This window comes from Galleria mellonella, unplaced genomic scaffold, assembly GCF_026898425.1.
Source record: "Galleria mellonella isolate WM207_F2 unplaced genomic scaffold, CSIRO_AGI_GalMel_v1 utg150, whole genome shotgun sequence".
NCBI lineage: Eukaryota > Metazoa > Arthropoda > Insecta > Lepidoptera > Pyralidae > Galleria > Galleria mellonella.
This window is the reverse complement of record NW_026442002.1, coordinates 1719154-1732265: the sequence shown is the minus strand read 5'-3', so window position 1 is coordinate 1732265 and position 13112 is coordinate 1719154. Positions and strand designations below refer to the sequence as shown.

The 13112-nt window shown below is 36.3% G+C and overlaps 2 protein-coding genes across 2 annotated transcripts; one reads left to right on the top strand and one right to left on the bottom strand.

Annotated features, from left to right (window-relative positions):
• Positions 1-2850: 2850 nt before the first annotated feature.
• LOC113510299 (uncharacterized) lies at positions 2851-6040 on the bottom strand. The gene is made up of 4 exons (XM_026893748.3): positions 5737-6040; positions 4123-4306; positions 3719-3910; positions 2851-3072 (listed from the first exon to the last, which is right to left on the bottom strand). Exons 1-4 carry the CDS (start codon positions 5918-5920, stop codon positions 2901-2903), a joined length of 732 nt encoding a protein of 243 aa, XP_026749549.1. The 5' UTR covers positions 5921-6040; the 3' UTR covers positions 2851-2900.
• Positions 6041-9744: 3704 nt separating this feature from the next.
• LOC128200064 (uncharacterized) lies at positions 9745-13047 on the top strand. The gene has a single exon (XM_052892131.1). The coding sequence runs from the start codon at positions 9925-9927 to the stop codon at positions 11194-11196; it is 1272 nt and encodes a 423-aa protein (XP_052748091.1). The 5' UTR covers positions 9745-9924; the 3' UTR covers positions 11197-13047.
• The last annotated feature ends 65 nt before the right edge of the window (positions 13048-13112 follow it).

Genomic DNA, 13112 nt, shown 5'->3' with positions numbered 1-13112 from the left:
GAGCTATTGTATGTAATTATGAAAGCCGCGTGGTCCCGGAATAGAATGGGCCACCGCTTTCTTTTCCGTGGGTGTTGTAAGAGGCGACTAAAAGAACTTGGTCGAGGGATGGGCAGCAGTAACTACAGTTCCTCAAAACATAGCCTGTCCAAAGTTATTTTTTTTGTTTTTTTTTTTACACAACTTAGAATGGCAAACAAGCTGACGGCCCACCTGATGGAAAGTGGTAACCGTCGCCTATAGACATGAGCAGTGCCATGCACATAACAGAGTGTACTGATACTATATTGATTTACTGTCTTATATTTATTCCTTCTTTTTTTTGCAGAAACTGACTTAGAATTACAAAAGACAGTAAAACCATCACCCCGACCACGGCCTGGCCACAAACAGTTCTTGACTTCTGTATTAAATATTTTATCAAAATCAACAGCAGCTACCCAACGTCCTGCGAAAGCTCAAGGTACAGAAAATATTAAGAAGAGAAATTTAAATAAAGTTCAACGTAAAATAAAGGAAATAATGAGTGAAAAAGACACTGAAAAAGATAAATTGGTTAAGACTAAAGGCAGATATAAATCTAGCGTTCTTAATGGTCAAGTTACTAAATGCAAAAACCAAGAACAGTTGGTGATCTTACAGCCACGAAGAGATATAGTGCAAACACCTTCAAACTATTCTGAAAATGGATCATACAAGTTATCAGATGTATCAACGATTGCCAAAAATGACATCAACAATAGTAAGGCCGGAGTAACAAAACAAATTTTACATGGGAAAAGAATGAAAACTGATAAGAAAGTAAGAATTGACGAGCCAGTTACTTTAGTAGAGAACATTAAAGACAAGGGTATGTACAATTTATTTGTTGATTTGTTGGAAACCACTTTTAGCATTTATAACTTGAATGCTAAATATAATGCTCCTCCCCGCATACCGAGTGAGGTTAGTACAGATGCGGTTTTCGAAATCGACGAGTCAGTCGCTAAAAAACTTGATATAAAAGAAAATGATACTCCAGAAATGTTTGATAATCTAACTCGGAAGCCTTCAAAACTTTTCTACAGCACGGCTGAGGCTGATTACAATAAAAAAGTAGTAGAAAATAAGGCGAAGTATTTAGAAACTCGACAGGAGTTACAGTTGAAATCTCCGAGACTGGAGAAAAGAAAAATGAAAGCACAATCATTTATTTATCAGAAAAAAGCACCACAATTAAAATCCGAAAGCGCAGTTTTGGATAAAAAATCGTCGTTGTCTAGAAAAAGTAAGAAGCGAACTTTATTGAACATGTTCAAAGAAGAATTGAAGTTAGACGTAGCCTCTTATCAAGAACCACAGAATCTATACCAAGCATTGCGCACAATGGCCCGAAATAAACGTAAATGTGTGCAAGCTATAAGATTTGAAAAATCCGTTATAAAGAAAACTGATACAGATTTCAACGATCCAGAATGTATGTTTAAAAGAAGAAAGGTCATATCTTCCAGCACCAAATTAAGTAAAAAGCAATTAAACGATTATAAATCTATATCAACTAATAGTAGATATTCAGAATTGACTAATTCTAGAAGTAAATACAGCGCGAATAACGACAAAGCAAAGTCTTACCATTCAATAGAAGTATACGGTTTTGATTATGAAATTGCAGGGAATAAATCGAACGCGCAACGCCAAGAGGAAGCGGTGTTACCATATCATTCTTCTCCATCTCTCAGCGAGGAAGAATTAGATCTTAATGCGCCCATTCTCAAATACATGGAGAGCGAAAGTTTTACGAGCCTTGACATGTATACAGACAGTCAACTATTGAGGCTAGTGTGAAAAATTTAAAAACAAAATAAACGATTTTTTTGCTTTATTCTCTTATTGTTACTGTTGTAGAGTTAAGAGCTCTGAGATGTATGTGTGGTATTACATTAAAAGATAGAGTAAGAAACAGTGTGATTAGAGAGAAGTATGGACTGAAAGACGCTGTAGAGACCAAAATCGAAAAAGGAATGTTGCGTTGGTTTGGTCATTTGGAGAGGATAGATGAAAGAATTACGAAAGAGCTTTATCGAGCAAGAATGAATGGAGATGTCGGTAGGGGACGCCCTAGACGGACGTATGTCGATCAAATAGGCGACGTGCTAAAGAAGGGACAAATTAAAAGTACCCGTAACCGGCGAGCGTGTATGAAAAGATTGATGAATGTGGAGGAAGCGAGAGATTTGTTTGAATCGAAGTATTTGGCGTTCCATTGTTTGTGCCTACCCTAATGGGAGGCAGGCGTGACAGATATGTATGTATGTATGTGATCTTATTAATATAATAAAATTAATATAATTGTCATCTCTAGGCATATGTTAGGGCAGATGACACAGCCCTCCCTAATTCTGAAACCGATTGGAAAAGTACATACAATAGTTTTTCTATGGGGGGAAAGGGATTGCTAGTAGTGTAGTAATGGAGACTGAAAATCCCATTGCTAGCAATATACCCAACCAGGTCGACCTCCTCGCTGTTCTCCCTGGAAACTATCATGGTTAATTCCTGATGAATTCATCATGATGGGCTAACTGGCCTGTTTTCATTCTCATCTATCACCCTTCACTGGTGCTCCGCCAGTGTATCCCGTTAGCGCAGGCGGAGTTACCATACCATTTTCACCCATCAAAAAAAAAATAGTTTTTCTATGCCGCGCTGTGGTTCCCGCGCTATCTCTAACGCTCACATTATCACATGTACAGAAGTTACTCGTTTCTGTAGTTGTAAACAATCCCAGATCGTGGTGTTTTTTGTATAAATAGTCCGGGGTGTGATTATATTTGTTTTTTAAATAAACACTGTCCATAAAAAAAAAAAACATAAGAGTGCTTAATTTTTTATTGTCTATCATTTATGTGATATAATCAACATCAGGACGCTCCAGTGAAGGTCTCTAGCGTATTTGGTGTTCTAATGATTTTCAACGCAGAGAGTCTGGAGTGAGGGTCTGCAAACCAATCGTAGTCGTGTGTACGGGAGATTACCAGCTTGCCCAACAACCACCGCATCAGCTCCAATTTGTCCACCAGCTTTCGTAATTTCCTAAAAATATAGAAAATACTAGTGTTTGCCCGTGACTTTGTCCGCGTGACTAAGATACTTATTATTTTAGCCGTTAACTGTCCACTGCTGAACATAAGCCTTCCTCATAAGGGGAGTTGTGCCAGTAGTTGCCACGCTTGACAGGCGAATTGGCAACCGCAGTAAGGCTTTTAGATATGTTTTAAGAGGGACGCTGCTGCCCTCTCACCGTCCCTTAGTCGTCTCTTACGACACCCACGGAAAAGGAAGGGGTGGCCTATTCTATGCCGGGACCACATGGCGACTGAGATATGTTATTTCTCCCGAATTAATATATTTGCAATCAGTGTAAGGACTATATGGTATCAAATGTGTTAAGTGACATAGTTATGTACCAATGTTAGCAATATACTCTGTCAGGTCCACCTCCACATGGTCCCTCCTGGAAAACATTGAGCTGAATTCCAGGTGTATTCGTCACGATGGGCTAACTTGCCTGCCTTTTCATCCTCACCTACCATCCCTCACCAGTAGGAATGGTAAGCCTGCCTGCGCAATTGGTATAAGCTGGCGGGGTTACCATTCCATTATCAACAATTAAAAACACATGATATTTTAGCTTGAGTATATATTACTCAATACCTAGTTTTTATATAATTTCACTTACACATGCAATGGTCCAGAGACATCAACCTCTATATCTTCGATCTTGTCACTCATATCCCTCATCAGTAACAGTTCCTCGTCCCACTGTGCCCTCACCGCCGCCAGCTGAGCCTCCTTCTCCTTGAGGAGTGCATCCAGGTGACGCAACTGTGACTCTTGTTGCTGGTAAAGTTTCATGGTTTCTATGATTTTTCTGTAAGTTTATTACATTTATATTATTTATAGTATATATATATATATACATATATATATATTATATATATACATTACTCTGTTATGTCCATGGTACTGCTCATATCTATAGGTGATGGTTACCACTTTCCATCAGGTGGGCCGTCAGCTTGTTTGCCTTTCTAAGTTGCATAAAAAAATATTTTAGTAAGGATTTATTCAAAAACCACTCACTCTTTCCTCTCAATCATTTCTGGCTGCAAGTCCTTATCAGCTGTGGTTATCAATGACTGAACAGCATGAGACTGAGTCAGGAACTTCACAATATGTTGTTCCAACACTTTCGTGGTCGCTGTATCACCAAAACTGTTTAATACTGTCTCTTCTGTCTTTTCTTGTTCTGTGATTTCTGGGGTCACTGTTGAAGTGATGAATAATGATTGATTAATGATAATGTTGAAGAATGAAGAAGATGGTGAAGAATTCACCATTATATTAGCTGTTAACAGTGCTCTGTTGAACATAGGCTTTCCTTTGGGGGGTTTTGCCAGTAGTTGCCATGCTTGGCAGGCGGGTTTGCAATCACAAGCTTTGGTGATGTTTACAGTTGGTCAGTCAACTGGTAAATTTGTTTGAGTAAGTGAAGTACACTTTAGGAATTTTTGTACTTTATTAATCCATTATGATAAATAGATCTGGAATCTAGCACAATGGCTTCCAGGGGGAACTGCGTGGAGGTTGACCTGATAAGGTGTATTACTAGCAATGGGGCAGGAGGAGAGGTGGATTGGTAGTAATGGGAATTAACAATCTCATTGCTAGCAATATGCCCTATCAGGTCGACCTCCAAGCGGTTCCTACTGGAAACCATCATGATTATTTTTCATGGAATTCTCCACGATAGGCTAACTGACCTGCTTCATCCTCACCTATCATCTCTCACTGGCACCCCGTCAGCGTATACTGATAGATAGAGCAGGTGGTTAGTGGTGGATAGTGGTGGTGGGGTTACCATTCCATTATCACTCAGCACGCACAACGGCCCAAATGGGAGGCTAAGTGCGGAAAACAGAGTCTTTCTTACATCACTCAGTAAAAAATCTAGCAATGAGGCTGTTAGCCCTTGTTACTAACAATCCCTTTCACTTTTATTCTTATCCGCATTTTGCTTCTCTGCCACTCTATCATTACTTCATTTGTTCTTGCTTTATGTGAAAATGGGAGGGAGAAGGGATTGATACTAATGGGGAAATAATGGTCCCGTTGCTTGCAATATATTCAAGCAGCCCAACCCTTGTTATTTCAAAGAATTAATGTGTTGTTTAACCACTTAAGCATCTCGAACGAGACCCTCTCGCGCATCAAATGTGTTCCGATTTGTGCTATCCCGAGAACCTTTCATCACTTATAAATATTGTTTATATTTTATAACTTGAGCGATACCTTCTCGCCCGTTTGTTTTTCATAGAGCTTAGTATATTATTGTATGCTCATTCGAATTTAGTGCGTGCGCCAGTGCGCCAGTTGACCTCATTTCACAGAAAAACCCTCGCACTAAGTGGTTAAATAGTTAATTTTGAAACTTTCGCATTGTTTAGAAAGTATACAATAGGGACTTGACGTAGATATGTAGGTACTAAATAGTAGTAGTAGTAGACGTTGGTCACGGCAGAAAGGGCAGTAGGCAATAAAGAAGCAGGTATATAGGTACTGTTTACCTGCAAAGGATTTTTCATTGCGTAAAGTTTCGACTGTGTATTTAAAATATTTACATAGTATTTTCAATACTACCAAATGTTAAAAGAGGATTTCCGTGTCGTATTGTTTTTATGCGTTCGTATTACTTACATGATAGTGTATTTGCTTTCAATAGTCTTAGTTTAGATGTAAAAAGGGAGAGATCTTGCATTTTCTTAGCGATAACATCTTCGGCCTTCTCTCCAACGTTTGCTGAAAATAATTCTTTTGAAGATTGTTGCAAGTCCGCTTCGAAATTATTACATATATCTCGTAATGTTTTAAAGGCTGCCATTATAAAATTATTTTCGATTTTATTACTTGTTTACCGTCGTCGTTAAATTAGTTTCAAATGTAGTCGTCTAAACAAAAATATTGTTTTTTCTACATGTTGGCTGCATTGAATTTGATATATTTTTTACTTTTTCTGTCAAGTCGATGATGGAATAGCTATAAAGTTATGTCTATACGTTGAACATGATGACATAGATAAAGAATATTTATATTAGTGTTTTGATATTGGTAAATATTATTAATAATAATAATAATAAATGTTAGATATATGAAAGATATATAATTATCTAATAATATGTACTTGGTATTTGTTATATAGTAATTTTGAGGGAAATCTATAAGGACTAAAATTCATTACCTTTAACAAAGATCTCTAAGCACACTCTAATTGTATCATATGAGTCTTGCAAACACCATCCCAGACTGCAATACGATACCCAAATACAGATTTAGTAAATGAGAAATATATTGCACGCAAAAGATTAAAATCTACAATATGTTTCCACTTTTTGAAACTCTAAATAACTTTCTTGGTACGCGAAATAATAAGATCAATATAGGAACCTCAATCTATACTGCAGTCCAGTGCTACGCCTAGATATCGTATGTAAAGATACTCCTTTGGAAACGGTATAACATGAGCAGTTTTCACGAAATGGGGGACAGCATGTATAAATTTGTAAATCTATGTCAGTTATTATAAATATATGCAGTAATGAACACTGTAGATTTTTTATGCAACTGGTATATTAAGACATTTGGTTTTTGTTACAGTATTTAGCTGTAGTACAGTATATAGTAGTAGTTAGCCGCAAGCCAATGTGCCTCTTTATTGAATCCTTTTTCAGCGTAGTCTCTCCGTGAAATATTAAGTCCGTATTATCAGCATAATTTAATACTATACCTTTGTCTAATTCTTATTTACATAATACGTTTATATATAATAAAAAAAGATTTGGAGAGAGGACGCTACCTTGAGGGATATCCCAAACAATTGGAGTCTCATCGTTAACATCAATCTTTATTTGTTGAGTATGGTTAGATAAAAAGTCTTTAAATATTATAAGAGCCTTACGTCTCACGCCAATTCTCTACAGTTTTTCCAGGAGCGTAGGTATCAAAGTCTTGGCTACGTCGAGAAACACTCCTAGACATTTTTGTTCGGCATCTATTTGTCTAGTAACGTGTTTTACTAGTAGATTAAGAGTATTTACTGTACTTTTGCCAGATTGAAATCTAAATTGACAAGATGATACAATTTTATTATGTTTTAAAAAGTTGATAAGTCTATTATTAGGGGTTTTTTCAATAATGTAGATAACGTTGTTAGTATTGTTTATTAGTTTTTGTTTTGAAAAGATTTATCGTAAGTGATTACAAATGTAATAATTTCCAGTGTACGTATGCCTAGAATTTATAATTAGACATAAATCGTTTGGCGAGTATTATACACTCCTTCATACATTTAAAATAGAGGTACAAGTATCTACACAACATAAAAATTTACATTATGTGATGTAACTCAATTATTATAATCATAAAATAAACATAAAATGCACATATTTAGCGATTTCACTTTCTGTATTTGGCGGAAAGCGATATTAGGACTCTTAGACGTTTTTTTATTTATTTATTCATTAGTACAAATATGTGTACATGGCGGACTTAATGATAAAAGCATTCTCTCCCAGTCAACCATAGGGAAGTGTCAGCATACTCGAATGCGGTACTACTAATTATTGATATACGAGGTCTGTCCGGAAAGTTCGTATAAAAGTGTTCTGGAATGCGAGAAAGAGGAGTGGGGAGGCCAGGTAAGCGCAGGACCCCTTCCTTATGTCCCTAACAATGCTTCAGTTCTGGTCTGACCGCCGTGCGGTGCGAACTGGCTTGTCACGCCATCTGTGAAGTTACCTCTTAACGAAACCCCGTCGGCATGGAGCCCGCTTCCGTTGAAGAGCAGCGCGTCGTAATCAAGTTTCTCTCGAAACTCGGCAAGAATGGCCGTGAAATTTTTGCCGATCTCAGAACAGTTTATGGGGATGATGCTGTGAAGGAACCAACCGTCCACAAGTGGCTAAAAAGATTCAGAGAGGGCCGAGAAAGCGTTCAAGATGACCCACGTTCAGGACGTCTTTCCACTTCACATTCCGACGAAAACGTGGAAAGAATTCGAACTTGTGTTAATGGGGACCGTCGTTTAACGGTCAGACAGTCGTGTGGCACGAGTTCGTCCAGAATTGGCGCGAGAGGGGCGTTGGATTCTTCACCACGACAATGCCCCTGCCCACACCTCTCTTGTTGTCCGTGAGTTTTTGAGTAAAAATTCCATTACGGTGACCGAACACCCCCCCTATTCGCCGGATTTGGCCCCGTGTGACTTCTTCTTGTTCCCAAAAACCAAATTGGTACTTCGGGGGCGGCATTTGGGGGACATAAATGAGATAAAAAAAGCTACGACGGGGCAGCTGAGAAACCTACAACCAGAGGACTTTCAAGGAGCCTTCTCACAGTGGAAACGGCGTTGGCACAAGTGCATTATGTCACAGGGGGAGTACTTTGAAGGGGATAAAATTGATTTACCTGAATAATTGTAAAATAAAATTTTTAAAAAACTTTTATACGTACTTTCCGGACAAACCTCGTACATACATACTAAAATTACATATATAAACGAATAAATCGAATAGTTCTTTATTGCGAACTCCGATTTATTCTGGTCAAGCGTATTCGAACTCTCCTGTTGTGGCTGCAATTAGATTATGGAACACACTACCACAAGAAATTAGAAATAGCCCAAGTATTAGGATTTTCAAATCGCGTCTGAAGAATTATTACCTCTCACAATGCTGATGTACGTACTTATTATATTTGTGTATTATATGTATATAATATATATCTATCTATTTATATGTACTCGTATTTACTTATATATATTATTATTTATTTATTTTTAACTATAATATTTAAGTCGATTGGTACACATGTATGGATGTAACTATTAATAAACTATCAGTTTTTTCATATTGGGTTTGCTGGAAGAAATCTCTTTTGGAGATAAGCTCGCCTTTGTGCACTATTATGTTTGTTTTTCATTTCAATAACCTTTTGTGTACAATAAAGAATAAAAAAGTATTTGTAAATTATGCATTATAACAAAAATCAGACAATTTATTTTGGAAGGGTAGTTTAAACTCAAATAGTACTAAGTTGGTAATATTAATATTTAGCTATTACTATTAGCAAGCGGCAGGTACTAGCAATAATATGTTAGTACTAAAATTGGTCGATAGTTCGTGATCTGATCTTGGTCGCCTTCTTTGTGTGCGGGCATAATTAAATATTTTTTTAAAATATCAGAAATAATAGTAATATTTTAATGGTGAAAGAATTTTTGTACATACAAATCTTTCCTCTTTAACACGTTAAAAACCGCATACCAACTAACGGGTCAATCCGTAACAACATTAACGCCCGTGTGCTCACGGGTGGGCACACATGTTTTACTTGGGGACCATTTTTAAATACATTTTATGTGCAGTAGTTGATTCGCTGCTCCCTCGAAGATATACTCTATATAGTAGACTTAGTTAATTTGACATAGCCTCATTTTAAAACGATTTTTACTGTTAAATGCCGGTCTATATGTGAAATATATGATTTTGCAATATGATCTTCAATGTGTTTTAATAATAGTGTAGATGTAGACTAGTCACTATATGTCATAGATATAGAATAGTACTTCTACTTGCCCAGATGTATATATAGCTTAATGTAATCTGACACTGCAGCTGACTTGACAGTTAAATAATATATAGTTTTCTTTAGTTCTGTCAGATTTGGTCAGAATAATAACAAATCAGCAGTGTATCAGTCCGATTCCTTTAAAGTTTTGTTTATAAATACGAAAAAAATTACAAAAATATAATGGAACGTATAAAATACATTTAAAACTTATTCTATGTCGATATATGTTTTCAATAAATAAACATATAGTCACCTAAAATGTCTAAAGACGATGAAAACTTTTCCCATCTGTGCGTATTTCCCACTGAAGTCCTACTTTACATTTTTACGTATTTACCTGCGAAGGATTTGACCAGGTGTCGCCAGGTGTGTCTGAGGTGGAAGCAGATAGTAGACAGCATACTCAAAAAAGATTTACTATGGCGAGATTTTTGCAAAAACGATTTCAATTCCATTTACAAAATTGCTAGACACAAGGGGCGCTTTGGTCTTCGTTGGTGCAATATTTACCGCTCCCTGTCTCTGTGGCCCAAGTTAACGCTAGCTAAGGAGACTCGTGATGAGTTCGCGCCCGCTTCATGCTTCATGGACGAGATTCGAGACTTTGTTGTACTGAGGGATGGGATCATAGGTGTCCAGAAGCGGAGTTGTATTACTTATTATGATATAGAAACTTTAGAGCGTGACGAAAGAGGCCCCATCAGGGGGGACTATGCTAGATATGCTGAGAACGAGCACACTATTGTCATACTCGGGTATCATTTACACCTTTTCATCATTCGTAAATTTATAAAGAATCCTTTTTTCGAAACGGACATAACCTTTGATAACGTTAAAACATTCATACTCATTAACAAGGAAGTATATTTTGTTAGTATGGAGGATGAGATATTCGTATGCAACTTAGACGCCGATAGATTAACCAAGACGTTTATTAAAAAGACTGAAGATGGAGTTATGACATTCGGATACACAGACTGTCTCCATATATTGACATTGCAGCGTAATATTTACAGTCTTGTCAACCAAGATATAATTTTAACGTGTACTCTTCATGAGGACTCTAATATACTTCATGTTCTTAACCAGCACAACCTTATAGACAGTATGGATTGGCGCGTCTATATCCAATGGATGTATTTACTGAACCACACATTACCACGGGATCCTATCCATAATATAATACTTGTCAAATCATACGGTGATGTCTTTTTTGTCGGATCCAACTGGGGTGTATTACGTATATACTACGCTCCGTACAAATCTGGACAACTAGATTTATTCAATTCGGAACCAGTGAAACAGTACAATTTTGTGGAGCGTCGCGACTGTCCAGTCCTTGCCATGAGTCCGATCCTTCAGGTCGATGTGCTGGAAGCAGAGGACGGTCACACAGTCATCGTTGCAATGCCGAAGAAGATAGCTGTGTTGAACTTCACACATAACTTCAAAAGGACTGCTTCGGTAGCCATGCTGCCATATTCGGATATCCAAAAAGTTAAGGCATTAAAAATTGAAGAGACTACATAAGCTACAGCCTCCATTGTACCTTCGGTCGTTTATATTCATTTGCTTATTATATACGTAATTATTCATTATTTATCAATGTGAACAGTCACGGATCATCCGCTGAGTACGAGATGTCAAATAGATAGATAGATAGAGAAACTTTTTATTTGAGCCATGTTATGACACACGTAAATTTACAAATGAGTTTATACAATCAAATTATTTACACTTTTCAAAATATACAACAAAAGATAAAATATGAAAATATGGTTTCGCCACGTGTGTCGCAGTGACCCGAACAGGCTACAGCTCACTGATGGTTTTGCTTAAAAGCAAAGCACTGATTTTCAGCTGCAGCCTGAAGTTAGGCTGCACGGACGCGTACAACAAACCCAGTAACATACATACATACATACTGCAACACAGTAAAATACATAAACATACAGTATGGTGTTGCCGATCTCCCGCCAGCGGAATATTGGTACCTGGACGACCGAATAGACGCTTTTATTCCGCGGCGTTACGTCTACGTAACGACCGATCTTCCGTACTATGTGACGGAGTATTAATCGCATGTAGCTTGACGTATTGGCTCGTCGCACGCGGATGATCGGCGACCGAAGGTCGGCCTAATGTAGCGTTCGTCATTATATAAATATAGGCAAGCTTATTACCAATTTAAAATTGGACTGTGAATACAAAACTGAAGCCAATAAATTTTAATTCAATGTGACCTTTCGTATTGTTTTTTACCTTGCTCGCACTTGTAGTAATAGATAGAGAGACTAAGTAATATTTAATTCTTCTCTAGATAGCATCAGTTTTGTGTTTACAGATTAGATAGAGTACTTAACGTTTTAAACTTTTTGAGCATAAAATGTATTAAATTAAAAAATAAAAAAAAAAAACTAATTTGCAAATACCCATATTCAAGGTAAAATTAAAGACAGCATCTAATGCTTGTTTCAATTTCGCCTATATAGGATTATATAGCTACACATATATTACCTTAAAGGTAATAATAATTAACCAGATAAATATTTTTTTTTATGTTATTGTTTATTTTTATGTTTCTGGTGCAATAAAAAGTTGAATAAACAATTAATTCAGTGCAGGAAAATTGTGTATTATATATAATTTAAAGAAGAAGTTATTTTATGTTTTAGTAAAATAATTCTAATATGTTTATTAAATTTATTAAAAATATAATTGTTGTATTTGTATAATAAATAATTTTTAATTAAAAATGGTACATTGGGTACCTAAATTTCCAATATGGATTCCTTTCATAAAAATCTAATTTTATTGTCTTTCCTTTTGATTTAACAGTTTCCTCTTGTCGGTGCAACTAATTCATGCGTTCTCTTCCAGCCAGCTCTATCCCAGGTCATATCTTTGACCTCCCTATACGACATGACACATAGTGTTTCCTTTATCTGTCCCATGTAGTTATTCCTCGGTCTTCCCCTTCTTCTTTTGCCTTCTACTATGTTCTTTAAAAAATTGTTATGATGTGTAAGTTGGCCCAGCATTTTGCCATTTCTATTCCCTATTATCTATTTTAATTTTGTGGTATAAAAATAAAAACAAAAAAAGAACTTATTAGACTTAGGTAGGCAGTATAGTTTTTCACAAAGTGGAACGCAAAAGAAATCAACTGTGCAGCCGAGCTGTTACAAAAGCTACAAAAAAAAAAAAGAAATTTAAATAGCTACTTACATTAATGTTTTAATTTTAATCGATGTTTTGTTAAGTACAAATGTTTGATTTGACAAATTGAAGAGTTATATATATTGTTATTATTTACCATATCATTTATTATTTAAATATTGTATGGAGAGATTGAACGGTAAATAAATTTTTTTAAATCCATTTTTGTCTGTTATTTTTTGTACATTTAACCTGTAGTTATATTTGTAGTGTATAGTAACTAGATA